The sequence below is a fragment of the Sapajus apella genome, unplaced genomic scaffold, assembly GCF_009761245.1.
Source record: "Sapajus apella isolate SASKATOON/1434 unplaced genomic scaffold, GSC_monkey_1.0 scaffold266, whole genome shotgun sequence".
Taxonomy (NCBI): Eukaryota; Metazoa; Chordata; class Mammalia; order Primates; family Cebidae; genus Sapajus; species Sapajus apella.
The window spans coordinates 61,529-80,893 of NW_022437206.1; the positions used below are offsets into that span (position 1 = coordinate 61,529).

Genomic DNA, 19,365 nt, shown 5'->3' on the forward strand with positions numbered 1-19,365 from the left:
AAAAAAAAAAAAAAAAAAAAAGAATTTCTCACAAACAGGTTTATCTGCCCACTCTCTGTCTCTGTCTCTCTCTCTCTCTCTTTTTGTTTTTCCCTTTTCAAATCCACTTCTAACTGCTGCTAATCAACGTGTAGATTCCAGGCATCTTGAATATGTCTTCTCAAGTTACAGTACTTAAGCTCGGCCCAAATAAACTGTCCACTTATATTCATGTTGTATCAGCTGTTTCTTTAGGTAAAATGTTATTGAGAATTTTCTAGGGCAGGCTCTATGAGTAGATTTCTTGTTTGATTGTACTCTACTGGTTGTAACAGCCAAAATTACAACAAAATTACAAAATTACTGCAGAGTAATGTTGATTTTGTCTAGATGGAATTTACAACACAGAGCTAGACTTTAGATTGAGAATGTCCAGAAAACCAACAGGAGGCATTTTCTGTATTGTGAGATGTCAACATAGGCATTTGATATCCCTTCTTAGACAGTGTGGCTCTTTGACCTTTTCACATCTTGTTTATTCACCTGCTACAGTTCTGTGAGAGGCTCCAGGTGTAAATAAAATCTGATGGTAGAACTCTAAGTGTAAACAACCATCTTAGAAGGGAGAGATCAAGACCACAAAATACTCAGACTCCTGAGCACAACTATACCTACCTGTAAAATGTGATATTAGAGTAGAGTATTTTTCTCCTGCATAACCAAAAGCTAGCTAATCAGGAAGGTGATCCAGGGTCTGGAGCTCCACCAAGGTAGTTCCATTTTCTTTTTTTGTTTTTTTTTTTGAGGTGGAGTTTCGCTCTTGTTACCCAGGCTGGAGTGCAATGGTGCGATCTCGGCTCACCGCAAACTCAACCTCCTGGGTTCAGGCAATTCTCCTGCCTCAGCCTCCCGAGTAGCTGGGACTACAGGCGCGCACCACCATGCCCAGCTAATTTTTGTATTTTTAGTAGAGATGGGGTTTCACCATGTTGACCAGGATGGTCTTGATCTCTTGACCTCGTGATCCACCGCCTTGGCCTCCCAAAGTGCTGGGATTATAGGCGTGAGCTACCATGCCCGGCTGGGTAGTCCGATTTTCTACTTAGAATCAACCTGAGTCTCTCTTGCTGCCTTAGTATTGGACCACCATCCAGCCCAGGGTCATTGGAAATGCTCTCCCAATCACCTATGCGTCTTTAAGTCTTTTGAGAATCTCCAGAGCAGAATTTTGTCAGGCTGACAAGAGTGGTTAATTTTGCTTCTGTCTTAGTGTAAAACAAATGAGTCATCCTTTGTTTGCTCCTTCCCTCATACAAGAGATGTCTTTGCTTGGTACCCAGATGAGAGTTTCTTCAGTTCTCTCGTACTTGGGTGAAAAACAAGGAGGAGGTCTGGAGCCTCAAATAGATAAACTAATTGCTTCCATTTCATACAGTCATTAGAAAAATAGATGACACAGTCATCGTCCCTACCATGCAAGAACTTTTACTCTAGAATAGCAACTTGATAACTGGTTTAGTTATGTATCATATGGTGGGTACAATAAATGTGTGCAAAAGTATGGGTTTTATTTGGGCCTTTATATTGTTGTGATTTCTGATAACCTACACCTGAATGTATATTAATAAACAGAAGAGTTTTTTTCGTTGTTGTTGTTGTTTTTTGAGACGAAGTCTCACTCTGTCGCCCAGGCTTGGAGTGCAATGACATGGTCTTGGCTCACTGCAGCCTCCAGCTCCCGGGTTTAAGGGATTCTCCTACCTGGGGCTACTGAGTAGCTAGGAATACAGATGCATGCCACATACATGGCTAATTTTTGCATTTTTACTAAATATGGGATTTCACTATGTTGGCCAGGCTGGTTTCAAACTCCTGACCTCGTGATTTGCCCACCTTGGTCTCCCAAAGTGCTGGGATTACAAGCGTTAGCCACCTCACCTGGCCTATTTGTATTTTTTATGCCTTGCTAAAAATACTTCTACAAAAATTATTCTATAAAACCTTTTAATAGAATTATTTATAGAATAATTTAAAAATTATTCTATAAAACCTAAAACAATTTAAAAAATTGTTTATTAGTATGTGTTGTAAAATTGAGAGGGCAGTGGGGCTAAAAAAGATTAAAATTACACAAGCTCTGAAATTGAATTTTTTTTTTTTTTTGGTAAGCTTAAAAAAAGAAATAGAAGACCGGGCATAGTGGCTCAAGCCTGTAATCTCAGCCCTTTGGGAGGTGGAGGCAGGTGGATCACCTGAGGTCAGGAGTTCAAGACCAGCCTGACCAACATGAAACCCCCCTGTCTATTATATATAAAAAAAAGAAACAGAACTAAAAGTACTCCCCAGTGCATAAAGAATAGAATTTTACATCATCCTGCCCCAGTCCTGTTCAGATTCATCCGTTTTGAAGGCCTTACTTAGGTCTGGCTCTATGCTGGAGTTTGGCCTCACAGAACTAACTAGCAGATATCAGAGTTTTGGGTGATGAATCCTGTTGCCTTTTTAGAGTTGGTGCTCACAATTTTCTAAAACCCAAAAACAGATAAATGGAAAATGTAAAATATGTAGAATAGTGTCTTAATTTTTTATTACAACCAGTATTTGCAGAGATGTTCCGTTTAGCAACTTGTTTTTCATTCCTGCAGATATAGTAGTTGATTCACAAGTCACAAAGCAGTAAATATAATACAATATAAATTTATCTAAGTTACATTAAACTCTATCTGTATCCTCATCTGTTTATATTTAGAGTTTATTCTATGCATTTAAAAAAATGAAGTGACAAACAGAAGAAAAAGTAAAAATACTGGGTTTTTATTCTAAATTCTTGGAATTATTTAGCACTTAGTATCAACTCATAGGGTGTTATTAGAATTAAATCAAACAATGGGTTATCAGAGTGCTCTGTAGCATCCTGTTGCGCACATAGTACCTGCTTAATAAACATTGCATTAGTACATGTGCACATGTTGTTTTCCAAATGGCGAGTTAACTCAGCAATTGCTATTTTCTGTTTTCTCTTTAAACTTTAAAGAGCCAGCAAATAATATAATACTTTACGATAGAGAGTGGTTGTATTCATTTGTATCAGAAGTATTTGTGTTGTGACAAAAGTGCCGAGTGTAAGGGACTTTGTTCTGTGTCTCATTATTCTAACTAATGCTAATAACGAGCCCAGAAAAAGTGACATCAGCACTGACAGGGAAGTGTTTAGAACACCTGTTCATGGACCCTTTCCAAACCTACAGAATCACATTACATAGAGTGGGGCTAAGTTTACCAAGTGATTTATATATAAGCTCATTCAAGCTTGAGTGTCAGTGCTTAGGTAAGTGGTTGCAAGCCCAGGCTTCTAATTAGAATCACATGGTCCGTTTGCGGAACTCCCTTGTGCCCTTTTCACAGTTTCTGTTTAATGTTTTTGGTGAAAGCATCTATTTGTTTTAATTAAGTGCCTCAGGTGACTAAGGTGCCAGAATCAAAGATGAGGAGTTCAAGATACATCCATGAGGGTTCAGTTCTGCCTTTGCACTAAAGGGTGGTCCAGGAGCCTGTTCTGTTTGGGTTTGGTGAGGACAGGACAGTGTGGCCAATATTTCTATTACTGTAGCAGAAATTGCCGATGTCTGTAGCAGGGGAGGGTACCTGAGACAAAAAAAGAGAAGCTTATATTTTTATCTCTGTGGAGCAGCTCATTGTCCCTGCATCTTTTCTGTTATAAAGGACACAAATAGGTAGAGTTTTTCTGTCTTAGGCCTTTCTGCCTTTGGGTGTGGTGGTAGCAGGTAAACACATGGTGCTCAAATTTTTAAAGGCATATTTTCAGATGCAGGTGTAATTAGCCCTGAAAATCTCATCTGAGAAAGAATTCTGGAGGAGGAGAAAGAAAAGAAATGGCATTTCTTCATCTAAACATATCTCAGATCAAGAGCTGTGTCCAGTCTGCCTTGTGGAATGCCATGCATTTAGTACTGGCGAATCTTTACTTCTATACCTGTGTTTTTTTCTCCCTAATGAGTTTGTCTTAACTACTTTTAAAAATGCTTATGATAGTGAAGAATCTCCAAAAAATACTTTTCTATATACCAGAGCCTTCTCTACATCATGGCTTCTTATATGCCATGCAGAATTCTCACCATGAATTTGTGATCTGCAGTATTAAAAATTTTCTCTTTGTGGCTGTTGAACAGGGAAAAAGGTGTGGATACTCTATTTCTATGGGGAAAACCTGGGTTTCTTAGTAAAGATGGAGAAGATGTAATGTTGAGGTTCAATCTGTTTTCTTTATTATCTCTATGTATTACACGATTAAGAAAATGCTCATTTAAAGAGGATGGCATTTATTACACAGAAAGTTCTGAAAAAATTATCAGGAAATACCTGCTTATTAGGATGCTAAAAAAAGACTACATAAAATCACTGTTAAAAAGTGTAGAACGGCTGGGCATGGTGGCTCATGCCTGTAATCCCAGCACTTTGGGAGGCCAAGGTGGGGGGATCACCTGAGGTCCTGAGTTCGAGACCAGCCTGGCAAACATGGCGAAATCCTATCTCTACTAAAAATACAAAAATTATTTGGGCATGGTGGTGGGCACCTATAATCCCAGCTACTCAAGAGGACTAGCAAGAGAATCACTTGAACCCAGGAGTTGGTTCAAGTGATTGGTGAACCCAGTGAGCCGGGATCACCCTATTGTACTTCAGTCTAGGCTACAAGAGTAAAATCCTGTTTAAAAAAAAATAAATAAAAAAGAAAAGGAAAAAGAAAAAGAAGTGTAGCACACGGATATCTGTGTCTTGAACTTTCCACAAAACTGATGTTTTCCTATGATTAAATTTAGACTAATTTACTTTAGTGGGAGCAATGTATCAGTAGTGATGCTGTGTCCTTCTAGGAGCATTAGTACACTATCAAAACTTGTCCTAGTGCAGTTGATGTTAATAACTCACTTGCTTAATAAGCTCTCTTGCATATTTTTTCACTATATGGTTATTTTTCTCCTCATTATTAAGTATCTTTATGCAGATGATATGCATAAACCATCACATTTAATCTGGCAGCTGCCCCCCCCTCTTTTTTTTTAAGGTTTTCTTTGTGTTTATTTTTCTTTGGTAAATGAGAGCTCTCATCTTTCTTTACAAGCCAGAAAAACTGAGAAAAACACAGGCTCTTCCATTTACTGGATGTTTGACAAAATAGTCTTTTGGAGCCAAAACATTGGCATTACTGGTGAGCTTGTTAGAAGAAATCAGTAACTCGGACTTTATTTCATATCACCTGAAAAAATACTCTGCATTTACAAGATGTCCAGTTTATTGTACACATTAAAATTTGAGTGGTACAGGCCGGGCGCGGTGGCTCAAGCCTGTAATCCCAGCACTTTGGGAGGCCGAGGCGGGTGGATCACGAGGTCAAGAGATCGAGACCATCCTGGTCAACATGGTGAAACCCCGTCTCTACTAAAACTACAAAAAATTAGCTGGGCATGGTGGTGTGTGCCTGAGCCTCCTGAGTAGCTGGAGGCTGAGGCAGGAGAATTGCCTGAACCCAGGAGGCGGAGGTTGCGGTGAGCCGAGATCGCGCCATTGCACTCCAGCCTGGGTAACATGAGTGAAACTCCGTCTCAAAAAAAAAAAAAAAAAAAAAAAAAAAATTTGAGTGGTACCTTCTAACTCAACATGTCTATTTTGTCTGAAAAATATAAACAAGTATGTCTTTTTTATCTGAAAAAATATACACAACTCATTCTGTATTATGTAAACGTAGCACTAAAAATGTACATGTTAGTGTTTATGCCTTCAATTTTACACTTTATCATTTAGACAAGTATCATATCTGCACTGATGTTGTGGATATTTTGCCACTCTCTTTTCTCAGAGTTAAAGAATATGTTACAAAACGTTTCTGTGTTATTTCATTGGATAATTTCAGCCACTCTTATAAGTCAGAACCAATTCTATTCATTTTCTCATTTTACCTTGAATAAAATAAAAAATTCTGCGAAGAGCCACTTTGTAAATATATGTGTTTATGTTTGTTTTCCAGGGACTGTTGACATTTAGGGATGTGGCCATAGAATTCTCTCTGGAGGAGTGGCAATGCCTGGACACTGCACAGCAGAATTTATATAGGAATGTGATGTTAGAGAACTACAGAAACCTGGCCTTCCTGGGTGAGGATAACTTTAATACAAAATTTCTAATATAAACTAAAGGTTTCATTTTTTTTTGGTACAATGTTTTCTGCTAATTTACGCTTTCAGGTTTCTGTTTTCAAGCAAATCCTAGGGATTTGTTTGTTTAGAAAATAATTTCTTCAAAATGTTTTATCTTGACCTGAACTTTCACATTTCTGAGCTGATCTGTGTCCTTCACTTTAGATTAGTGGTAATTTCAGAAGTTTAGTGGCATAAAATATTGTAATTCATACCGTAAAATCAAATTGCCATCACCAGTTTTTCATTCAGTAGTACCAGGCAGTAAAATTAAGATCCTACAAAATTAAAATATGTTCTAAATATTTAAACATTCTAAGTACCTTGGGATAAATTTATTAGAATATTCTGTAGTATCCTGTTTACTGAGCACATTACTAAGTTGGTAATTGGAGAACATAAGCAAGATTCATGTTAGTTATTTGTAATAAAACAGGTATTGCTGTCTCTAAGCCAGACCTGATCACCTGTCTGGAGAAAGAAAAAGGGCCCTGGAATATGAAGCGACATGAGATGGTGGATGAACCCCCAGGTAGGTGAGAGTGAACACAACAGATGACATGGGTGAGAGGTCCAAAGTCAAGAAGAAACCCAATCTTTAAAGTGATTTGGGAAGCTGTGTTCCAGAGTAAATAGTTTGTGGGAAGCCTGAAATTCTTTTAAAGTTATACTCTACATAGGGCATCTTCTGCTTATTCTTAGAATTCTACTTTCCCTTCAGTGACCTTCCTTCAAGTTTACAGTGACAGCCAAAGCACTGTTTATGGCATACAAAAGAGTGCACAATCTGACTTCCTTTTTCTTGTTTTTGTGGACTGATGGCTGTATAATTTTGAGATATTCTATGTTAGACTGTCTTTTAAGTTCTGTTTTTGCATCATGTCTAAAACGCGTGAGAGTAGTGGTTTCTGTTCTATTGGTTTTTTGTTGTTGATTTTTCTGCACATTTTATCCTGTTTTCATTATTGTAGTCTTGAAATATAGTTTGAAATTATAAAGTGTGATGTCCTTCTGCTTTGTTCTTTTTCCTCAAGATTGCTTTGGCTATTCAAAATTTACTGTAGTTTCAAGTACATTTTAAGATTGTATTTTTCATTACTGTGAAAAAAAATCACTGAGGCTGGGTGCGGTGGCTCACGCCTATAAATCTCAGCACTTTGGGAAGTCGAGATGGGTGGATCATGAGGTCAAGAGATTGAGACCATCCTGGTCAACATGGTGAAACCCCGTCTCTATTAAAAATACAAAAATTAGCTGGGTATGGTGGCGTGCGCCTGTAGTCCCAGCTACTCAGGAGGCTGAGGCAGGAGAATTGCTTGAACCCAGGAGGCAGAGGTTGCAGTGAGCTGACATCGTGCCATTGCACTCCAGCCTGGGTAACAAGAGTGAAACTCTGTCTCAAAAAAAATCAGTGAAATTTTGATAGGTAGTTTAATGAATCTATAGACTACTTTGATAATATGGCAGTTTTATAATACTTATTCTTTCAATAGAAATAAAATATTTCAAAATTTATTTTTGTTCCCTCTAATTTTTTTTATTGATATATCTTTCACTTAACAGATTTATGAGCTCCTTGGTTAAATTTGTTCTCTAAAATTGATTATTTTGTTGCTACTGTAAATAAGATTGTTTCCTCTTTCTATTTCATGAGATAATGTAAGTGTATGGAAACACAACTTGTATGTTAATTTTATATTTTGCTAATTAACTGAGTGTATTCATTAGTTTAAACAGGTTTGAATCTACTGTTTATGTATATATTTATATATATGTATATATATATATGATTACATGATCTACAAACAACGTTTTACTTATTGATCTTTTTTTTTTTTTTTTTTTTTTTGAGACGGAGTTTCGCTCTTGTTACCCAGGTTGGAGTGCAATGGCGCGATCTCGGCTCACCGCAACCTCCACCTCCTGGGTTCAGGCAATTCTCCTGCCTCAGCCTCCTGAGTAGCTGGGACTACAGGCACGTGCCACCATGCCCAGCTAATTTTTTTTGTATTTTTAGTAGAGGCGAGGTTTCACCTTGTTGACCAGGATGGTCTCGATCTCTTGACCTCGTGATCCACCCGCCTCGGCCTCCCACAGTGCTGGGATTACAGGCTTGAGCCACCACGCCCGGCTACTTATTGATCTTTAATTTCAATGACTTTACATTTTCTTTCACATAATTTCAATGCTATGTTAAAATAGAAGCATTGAAAATAAGAAGCAGTAGTTTTGCATTGGTGTCTATACATTTGAAGGAGCAAACACTTCAAGTTTTTATAATCTCTTTTCAGAAAGTAAAAATCTATTTTTGTTGGGCCGCCAGAGTGATAGAATGCTCTCTGGGTTTGCAGTGAAGAGGTTTTGTAGCTTGATCTTAAGGCTGCTAGGTTTGCACAAGGGTCCATCTTTAGTTGTCTTGTTAGAAGGGGCTTGGATAGTTGTAATGTTTTTAATTTTTTGACAGAGTGAATATCTTCAGGACTTTGCTATGCAGGGCAGAGTCAAAGACAGTTTTCTGCAGTCAGGTCTGCATATAATGGGCATCGTATCAGGATGTGGATGAGCATGGGTTTCACTGAGTACAAATGAGGATTTTCCCAGGTCACTTTGGGTTTCTACATAGGCAGAAGTGGCCATGAACTGTGGCTCAGGGAGCTGGAACTGAGTTATGGAACTGCTTCAGAGACCACAGTAAAGGCCAAGGTCTGCAGGCCTGCTGCATGGGTATAAATGGGCGTCTTCCTCCAGGCCTCTGGAAGGACAGAACTTACCCTAGACTGTGGCTGGGAAGAGTTTGGGATGATGAAGGAGTAAGTTCAGAATTCTCAGTGGAACCAAGTTAGGTGGAACATTTTCTTGTCTGTAGCCAAAAACAGTAGTCCTGTAGTTTTGCCACCTGAATGAGGGCCTACCTTAGTCTAAAGAGGATTACCTTCAATCTTGGGCTTTAGCAGAGTTTCACAACTCCGTTCCCGGATCTCAGAGCTTGCTTAAAGGCACTTATTTTTGTGATGGGGTCTTGCTACATAACCCAGGCAGGTTTTAATATTTTGACCAGAAGCAATTCTCCAACTTTAATGTACCATGTAGCTGTCATTGCAGGTGTGAACCATGATGCCTGCTTCTCTCATAAAGGCGTTTTTGTCAGGAATGGCCTACGAATTTTCTTGCTGTCAGGGGATAAGCAAATAGGGCACCTTTGTTTTTTTTAATCTTATTAATGTCACTCTCCATATAAATTTTACTTTTTATTTTCTACTTCAAATTTGTCTGTAATTTTAGATTCAGACATTTAGGGCATTATACTAGAATTTACATATTCTGCCTGAATTAAATGAGATAATTTGTATGCAGGCAGGCAAAAAGGAATTACAGAATTTTCAACCACTTTTGTCAGCCTAGATCTAAATAATAACATAGTTTACTCCTCAAATATTTGTTTTATATGTGAGTCTCTAACCATATTCTGTTAAATATATGCATAATTTAGCAATGTAGGCCATTCTTTAATTCTAAACTTGGATTACAGTAGTTTTATTTTGTGTAAAAATAGTGTATATTCAAAACATAAAAATTGACAAGTTTCGGCTGGGTGCGGTGGCTCACGCCTATAGTCCCAGCACTTTGGGAGGCCGAGGTGGGTGGATCATGAGGTCAAGAGATCGAGACCATCCTGGTCAACATGGTGAAACCCCGTCTCCACTAAAAATACAAAAAAATTAGCTGGGCATGGTGGCACACACCTGTAGTCCCAGGTACTCGGGAGGCTGAGGCAGGATAATTGCTTGAACCCAGGAGGCGGAGGTTGCTGTGAGCCGGGATCACGCCATTGCACTCCACCCTGAGTAACAAGAGCGAAACTCCGTCTCAAAAAAAAAAAAAATTGACACGTTTCTTCTAAATTAATATCTATTAAAAGTTTCTCATTAGCAGCTCCTATTTATGATTGTACTACATGTTCCCTGAAATTTTATTGCCATGCAATAGATACCAGTAATTTAAAATGCCTGCCTTTCATGAATGCACAGTTACAGTCCGACATTGCAGTTATCCACACAAATGATTTGTTAATGTACATTAATGTTGCCAACTAGATTTTATGAGTAAAGATTTCTTTCATTATGATCTTGCAGTTCTATATTAGTGTTTTTTTTTTAGTTCTTCACATCAGTTTATTGTGTTTTTGGTTTTACTTATGAATTATAATTTTAGACAATTGCAATTCTGCTTGTATACTTTAAGTCAGCCTGGGGTTTAATTAAAAGATAAATGAGCCATGTGGTTTATCACAATTAGATTATATGTGTGTGTTTATGTTTACAAATATGACCCTAATTTTGATGACAGCTTATCTTGTATATATTCTTTCTTAGCTCATTTTCTCCTCCACTTCCTCCTCCTCCTCTTCCTCTGTCTTTTTCTTTTTGAGACGTCGTTTTGCTCTTGTTGACGAAGCTAGAGTGCAGTGTATGATCTTGACTCACTGTAACCTCTGCCTCTCTGGTTCAAGTGATTCTCCAGCCTCAGCCTCCCAAATAGCTGGGATTACAGGCACGTGCCACCATGCTTGGCTAATTTTGCAGGTTTTTTTTTTTTTTTGGAGATGGAGTCTTGCACAGTTACCCAGGCTTTAGTGCAGTGGCTCGATCTCAGCTTACTGCAATCTCCGCCTCCCGGGTTGAAGCAATTCTCTGCCTCAGCCTGCAGAGTAGCTGAGACTACAGGCATGTGCCACCACGTCCAGCTAATTTTTTTTTTTTGTATTTTTAGTAGAGACGGAGTTTCACCATGTTGGCCAGGATGGTCTTGATCTCCTGACCTTGTGATCCACCCACCTTGGCCTCCCAAAGTGCTGGGATTACAGGCGTGAGCCACCGTGCCTGGCCCTGTAGTTTTCTTTTAGTAGACATTTTGCCATGTTTGTGAGGCTTGTCTCGAACTCTGGACCTCAGGTGATCTGCCCATCTCGATTCCCCAGAGTGCGGGGATTATAGGTGTGAGCGACTGTGCCTGGCCTCTTAGCTTATTTTCAATGTAGGTTTTATCTTGTCTAAGTGAGTAGCCTTGGAAATTGTATTATTTTCACCATGTATTTAATGATGAATATGTGTTTTTTTGGTGTGAAAAAAGCACCCTTGTGTTTTGAAGGTAATTTTTAAAAAGATTTATAATTTTGTATTTCTTCCAGTTTTTCAAAAAATAATTGTTGTGAAAACACATATAATTTACCTTCTTACACCTATGTAAACGTACACGTCAGGGGCAGACATGGTGGTGGGTCACATCTGTAAAGTCAGGATTTTGAGAGGCCAGAATAGCAGGATTGCTTGAGCCCAGAAGTTTGAGACCAGCTTGGGCAAAATATGGAGACACCCTCTCTACAAACATTTTTTTCTAAGAAATAGCCAGGCATGGTATGGCACTGTCCAGTATTATTTTATTTTTAAACAAAATTGACTCATTTTAGCATTTCTTTTTTTTTATATGCATAGTCTCAATCTGATCTTAAACTCCTGGTCTCTAGTGTTCTGACAGCCTTGGCCTCCTAAAACTCTAGGATTATAGGCATGAGCCATGGTGCCTGGCCACTATGTAGCGTTTTTTTTTTAGAACTGTACTAGTGGGTGATGAACACCCTCACCTTTTATTTTGGAAATTTTAAATTTTTATCTTCTTTTTGAAGTGAAATAAATTTCAACCAAGTATTATTGGTTAGGAATATTTTAAATTACATCAACGTTTGGAAAGTTCTCACCTTTTTTTATCTTCAAGTAACTGCTGTATTATTTTTTTCTCATATTCTTCTTCTAAGATTTTCTTAATGAATTATATTGATCTAGTTGATGATATCTAATAAGTTTTACATTCTATGTTTTATTTTGTTTTGCAATTTTATATTTTTGTGTTTTATATTTTAGGGTATGCCACCACACATCTGTTAACTGTGTTTTGATTTTTTAGTATATTATAATTGTACATGCCAATATTTAGCTTTGTACAATTTAAGGCAATGTGGAGCAAAATCAAATATGAATTAGCCATATGTATTTTTCTAGTAGAATTATCTCTGTTTGCCTGTGAAAATGTTATACTTGTATTTGTTTTTGTAACTTGTAATTTGTTCTGTAGGTTTGTTGTGAATGGTTTTCTAATTTTGTGTAGATGAGTAGTCATAAAATTCTTTTTTTTTGAGTCGGAGTTTCACTCTTGTTACCCAGGCTGGAGTGCAATGGCGCGATCTCGGCTCACCGCAACCTCCGCCTCCTGGGTTCAGGCAATTCTCCTGCCTCAACCTCCTGAGTAGCTGAGATTACAGGCAAGCGCCACCATGCCCAGCTAATGTTTTTGTATTTTTAGTAGAGACGGGGTTTCACCATGTTGACCAGGATGGTCTCGATCTCTTGACCTCGTGATCCACCCGCCTCGGCCTCCCAAAGTGCTGGGATTACAGGCGTGAGCCACCATGCCCGGCCTGAGTAGTCATAAAATTCTTATAATTCCAACATCCTATTTATTTGTGAATCTATATGATTTTTGTGTGGTAGAAACACTTTTGGATTTGAATATAATTAAAACTATTATAACTCTTATGTCTTTTAGGTATTATTGCTTATTTTTACTTGTCAAAAAAATTACCACAAAATAGTTTTAAATATTCAGTTTAGTCATATTAATTATTTTCACTTTGTCATGCAACATATTGCTAAAATGGTTTTATCTTGCAAAGCTAAATCTTAATACATATTAAACAACTATGATTTTTTTTTTTCCTTTTTCAAGATGGAGCCTTGCTCTGTCACTTAGGCTGGAGTGCAGTGGCATGATCTCAGCTCTCTGCAACCCCTACCTTCCAGGTTCAAGTAATTCTTGTGCTTCGGCCTCCTGAGTAGCTGGGATTACAGGTACCCACCATCATGCCTGGCTACTTTTTGCATTTTTAGTAGAGATGGCATATCACCATGTTGGCCAGGCTGGTTTTAAACTCCTGACTTTAAGTGATCCACCTGCCTTGGCCTCCGACAGTGCTGGGATTGCAGGTATCAGCTACCATGCCTGGTCTGAATTTTTTCTGTTTTATGGCACTTTGCAATCACCACTCTGTTCTTTGTTTTTAAGAATGTAACTGCTTTATATATCTTAAACAATCTCTGTCTTTGTGACTGCCTTATTTTATTTGTATAATGCCATCAAGAGATATCTTTATAGTTGGTAGACTAGATCCTGGTTGATGAATACTGAGTGGTATTCCAGATTTTTTTTTTTTGAGACAGAGTCTCACTCTTGTTGCCTAGGCTGGGTCTCAGCTCACCACAACCTCTGCATCCTGGGTTCAAACGATTCTTCTGCCTCAGCCTCTCGAGTAGCTGGGATTACAGGCATGAGCCACCATGGCTGGCTGATATTCCAGATATCAGATGATATCTATTGAATAATTTGGTGAAAGAAATTTGCGTTAATTTTACCTATTTTCTACTATAAGGACATTAATTTTACCTGTTTTCTACTATAAGGACATGTGCACACGAATGTTCATTGCAGCACTGTTTACAATAGCAAAGACCTGGAAACAACCCAAATGCCCATCGATGATAGACTGGAGAGGGAAAATGTGGCCACATATACACCATGGAATATTATGCAGCCATAAAAATGATGAGTTCATGTCCTTTGTAGGGACATGGATGAACCTGGAAACCATCATTCTCAGCACAAACTGACACAGGAGCAGAAAATCAGGCACCGCATGTTTTCACTCATAGGCGGGTGTTGAACAATGAGAACACATGGACACAGGGAGGGGAGCACTACACACTGGAGTCTGTTGGGGGGAAATAGGGGAGGGACAGTGTGGGGAGGGGAGTTGGGGGAGAGAGAATGGGGAGAAGTGCTAGATGTGGGTGATGGGGAGGAAGGCAGCAGATCACACTGCCACGTGTGTGCCTATGCAGCAATCTTGCATGTTCGTCACATGTACCCCAAAACCTAAAATGCAATAAAATTAAAAAAAAAATTTTTACCTATTGGCAGCTTTGTGCTGGCATAGTCTGAAAACACTTGTCTTGGCTGGTGATCATGGGAGTTTCTCAAAGATGTTTTATGGATATGTGTTGTCTAAAATTTTGTGTTTATTTTTTAGTTAAGAGATTTTACTCATATTACTTTGTAGGGGTCAGTAATCACTTGCTGCACCTGCTCTCTTTCTGTGGTCTCCCTTTACTGCAGTCTCTCTGCTGCTGTAACATTTTTCCTTGGTCTCAGTAGACTCAAACTCTCATTCCAACATATGCCACCATTTCTTTCAGCACTTTACGTCATCAGAGGCAGAGACCAGTGTCAGGAAAAGCCCCTAAAACCCAGAAATGACAGTGAATTTGCTAGTATTTTACTTTTCTTTTAAAACAGAACCCAAGAGTTGGGAATTTACTTGTAAAGGCCTTATATTATAGTGGGAAGGAGGAAAAGCTGTGTTGGGTAAATTTAACAGATTTTCCTTTTCCTTCTATGTGGGTTTTTGCATTATGTTTATCTGGGACACTGTACACACTTAACTCATTTATAAATTTTCCACAGATGTGTTTTGGTCTGTAGGTTTTTGTTACATTTACATGTATATGAAAGAATTAGGGCCTATGGTATTTTGCAATGCCATCTTGTTTATGTAGTTTATATAATTTTGTAGGTAAGATTTTAGAACTATACTAATGTGAGTCTAGTAAGTGGAGTAATTATTTTTTTAAATTTTTTTTCAGGTATATGTCCTCATTTTGCCCAAGATCTTTGGCTACAGCAGGGCATGGAAGATTCTTTTCAAAAAGTAATACTGAGAAGATACGAAAAATCTGGACGTGATAATTTACAGTTAAGCAAAAGCTATAAAAGTATGGATGACTATAATATGCACAAAGGAAGTTATAATGGACTTAACCAGTGTTTCACAACTACCCAAAGAAAAGTATCTCACTGTGGTAAATATTTGAAAGTCTTTTATAGATTTTTAAATTCAAACAGACCTAAGGTAAGACATACTGGAAAGAAAGCGTTGAAATGTAAAATATGTGTCAAATCATTTTGCATGCTTTCACATAAAACTCAGCATAAAAGCATTTATAATACAGAAAAGTTTTACAAATGTAAAGAATGTAGAAAAGCCTTTAATTGGTTCTCAACCCTTACTTATCATAAGAAAATTCATACTAAAAAGAAACCCTACAAATGTGAAGATGGCAAAGCTGTGAAGCAACTTTCAACCCTTACTACACATAAAAAAAATCATACTGGAGGGAAACTATACAAATGTGAAGAATTTGGCAAAGGATTTATATGGACCTCAACCCTTACTGAACATAAGAGAAGTCATAGTAGACAGAAACCATACAAATGTGAAGATTGTGGCAAAGCATTTTTATGGTCCTCAACCCTAACTAGACATAAGAGGATGCACACTGGAGAGAAACCCTACAGATGTAAAGAATATGGCAAAGCTTTTAATCAATCCTTTAACCTTACTACACATAAGATAATTCATACTGGAGAGAAACCTTACAAGTGTGAAGAATGTAGCAAAGCATTTATATGGTCCTCAACCCTTACTGAACATAAGAGAAATCACACTAGAGAGAAACCCTACAAATATAAAGAATTTGGCAAAGCATGTAGCCAATCCTCAACCCTAACTAGACATAAGAGGATGCACAGTGGGGAGAAACCCTATAAATGTGAAGAATGTGGCAAAACTTTTAGCCAATCCTCAACCCTTACTACACATAAGATAATTCATACTGGAGACAAACCCTACAAATGTGAAGAATGTGGCAAAGCTTTTAATCAATCCTTTAACCTTACCACACATAAGATAATTCATACTGGAAAGAAACCTTACAAGTGTGAAGAATGTGGCAAAGCTTTTAATCGATCATCAAATCTTACTACACATAAGAGAATTCATACTAGAGATAAACCCTACAAACATGAAGAATGTGACAAAGCTTCTAGCCAATCCTCAACTGTTACTACACAGAAGATAATTCATACTAGAGAAAAACCCTACAAATGTGAAGAATGTGGCAAAGCTTTTCATCGATGCTCAAGTCTCACTACACATAAGATAATTCATACTGGAGAGAAACCTTACAAGTGTGAAGAATGTGGCAAAGCATTTATCTGGTCCTCATCCCTTACTAACCATAAGATAATTCATACTAGAGGGAAATCTTACAAATGTGAAGAATGTGGCAAAGCATTTTTATGGTTCTCAACTCTTGCTGCACATAAGAGAATTCATACTAGAGAGAAACCCTACAAATGTGAAGAATGTGGCAAAGCATTTAGGTGGTCCACAACTCTAATTAAACATAAGAGGATGCACACTGGAGAGAAACCCTACAGATGTGAAGAATGTGGCAAAGCTTTTAGCCAATCCTCACACCTTAGTACACATAAGATAATCCATTCTGGAGAGAAACCCTACGAATGTGAAGAATGTGGCAAAGCATTTAACCAATTCTCGACTCTAACTAAGCATAAGAGGATGCATACTGGAGAGAAGCTCTACAAATGTGAAGAATGTGGCAAAGCTTTTAATCGATCCTCAAATCTTACTAAACATAAGATAATTCATACTGGAGAGAGACCTTACACGTGTGAAGAATGTGGCAAAGCATTTATATGGTCCTCAACCCTTACTGAACATAAGAGAATTCACACTAGAGAGAAACCGTACAAATGTGAAGAATGTGGCAAAGCATTTAGTCAGTCCTCAACCCTAACTATACATAAGAGGATGCACACTGGAGAGAAACCCTACAAATGTGGAGAATGTGGCAAAGCTTTTAGCCAATCCTCACATCTTACTACACATAAGATAATTCATACTGGGGACAAACCCTACAAATGTAAAGAATGTGACAAAGCGTTTAGCCAATTCTCAACCCTAACTAAACATAAGAGGATGCACACTGGAGAGGAACTTGGCAAATGTGAAGAATGTGGCAAAACTTTTAAGCAACACTCGACCCTTAGTACACGCAAAATAATTCGTGATATAGAGAAACTCTACAAATGTAAAAAATGTGGCAAAGCTTTTAATTGATCCTCAAATCTTACTACATATAATTGATACTGAAGAGAAACTTTACAAGTGTGAAGAATGTGGCAAAGCATTTATATGGTCCTCAACCCTTACTGAATATAAGATAATTCATACTAGAGAGAAACACTACGGTTGTGAAGAATGTGGCAAAACATCTCTTTGGTCGTCAACCCTAAGAAAACATAAGAGAATGCACACTGGAGAGAAACCCTACAAATGTGAAGAATGTGGTAAAGCTTTCCTCAACCCTTACTACACATAAGGTAATTTATACTAGAGAGAAACCCTACCAATGTATAGGATGTGGCAAAGATTTTAAGCAACTCTCAACCCTCACTATACTTAAAATAATTCATGGTGTAGAGAAACTCTACAAATGTGAAGAATGTGGCAAAACATTTATCTGGTCCCCAACCCTTACTAAACATAAGGTAATTCATACTAAAGAGAAATCTTACAAATGTGAAGAAGGTGGCAAAGCATTTCTATGGTCCTCCAACCTAACTAGATATAAAGGGATGCACACCGGACAGAAACCCTACAAATGTGGCAAAGCATTTAAATGGTCCTCAACTCTTCCTAAACGTAAGACCATTTATATTAAAGAGAAACCCTACAAATGTAAAAAATGTGGCAAAGCCTTTAAATGTTTGTCACACTTGATTTTAGATAAGATAATTCATTCTGGAGAAAACTACCAATGTGAACAATGTGGCCAAGCTTCTAACTAATGCTCACAACTTATTGCACAGGAAAGCATTTATACTTGAGAACAAATATACAAATATAGACAAAGTTAAAAAGCCATTAATACCTGCTCACATCTTACTCAAAATCAGCATTCATACTAAATAAAAGCATTAAAAGTGTAATTACTATCAAAAGGTATATCAGAAAATATGTCTTTAAAGGGCAGAAGAGTATTTATTTTGCTTTAGTTTATATTGAAGAAAACCCTGCAAGTGTAAATAATTTGGAAAAACATTTTTTCAAAAACTACAAACTATAAAACACCAAAGAGTTCATACTAACATATATTTTTGCAGAGGCAGTAAATATAAAAGATATTCAATCCAAAATTAAGTCTTAATATCAGGGAATAATTCACAGTAGAAATGGCTAGGATACTCGAACTTTAGACATTACACTAAATCAGAGTGCTGAGTATAGAAAATAATACGAACTAAAGTTTGTGTAAATATTTGTATATAATTTTAAAAGAAGTACAATAGTTTTTAGAGAGTTATAAGTACATTCAAAATATACTTTCCTTGAAAATTACAAGATTTTTAAAAAGTGAATAATAATGGAGTTAAACTCTTAAATTACTTCATGCTGTTTCATCATTCCTGGTGTATTCACATGTGAAGGCATGTGACTAATTGTTGCTGCATAAAAGATATGAGAGTTTTTTTTTTTTTAATTAGACAGGCATTATTACCTTTTCTATGGAATGGTAAAGATTAAAATGTAAGATGAATGATGAAGATTTAAGTAGAGAGGCTCTTTGTGGGTAACTTGTAATATTGAGTGATTGCTGAGGTAGATGTTCATAGTAATATTTTTCTGCATTATTATTAAAGAATAACATTTTTAATTTTAAAAAATTAAGTTAGTATGGCGTGGCGCAGTGGCTCACGCCTGTAATCCCAGCACTTTGGGAGGCCGAGGCGGGTGGATCACAAGGTCAAGAGATCGAGACCATCCTGGTCAACATGGTGAAACCCCGTCTCTACTAAAAATACAAAAAATTAGCTGGGCATGGTGGCACGTGCCTGTAATCCCAGCTACTCAGGAGGCTGAGGCAGGAGAATTGCCTGAACCCAGGAGGCGGAGGTTGCGGTGAGCCGAAATCGTGCCATTGCACTCCAGCCTGGGTAACAAGAGCGAAACTCCGCCTCAAAAAAAAAAAATTATGTTAGTATGTTTATTGTACTTCTATGGAATAATATGCAGTATATTGTTTAAATTATAAATTATATGTGATCTTTTCAATTTAACATTTTTAACATGTTAAATACCATTGTGAATTCAATGAAGTTTTATGCTACTAACTTTAACCTATTTCACCTTACTCAGGCT

The 19,365-nt window shown here is 37.5% G+C and overlaps 1 protein-coding gene across 5 annotated transcripts in view; it reads left to right on the plus strand.

Moving 5' to 3' along the window:
• LOC116545417 (zinc finger protein 91-like) overlaps positions 1 to 18,149 on the plus strand; it is a 31,696-nt gene extending 13,547 nt beyond the window's left edge. For 3 of the 5 annotated variants that reach the window (XM_032271925.1, XM_032271924.1, XM_032271928.1), the window contains exons 2-4: positions 6,026 to 6,152; positions 6,631 to 6,726; positions 14,945 to 18,149. In XM_032271925.1, the coding sequence (XP_032127816.1) occupies positions 6,026 to 6,152; positions 6,631 to 6,726; positions 14,945 to 17,283 (2,562 nt within the window). In that variant the 3' untranslated portion in view covers positions 17,284 to 18,149. Of the gene's footprint in view, positions 1 to 5,079; positions 5,210 to 6,025; positions 6,153 to 6,630; positions 6,727 to 14,944 lie in introns of those variants that run through there. The other 2 variants (XM_032271927.1, XM_032271926.1) reach the window with 2 other exon arrangements.
• Positions 18,150 to 19,365: the final 1,216 nt, after the last annotated feature.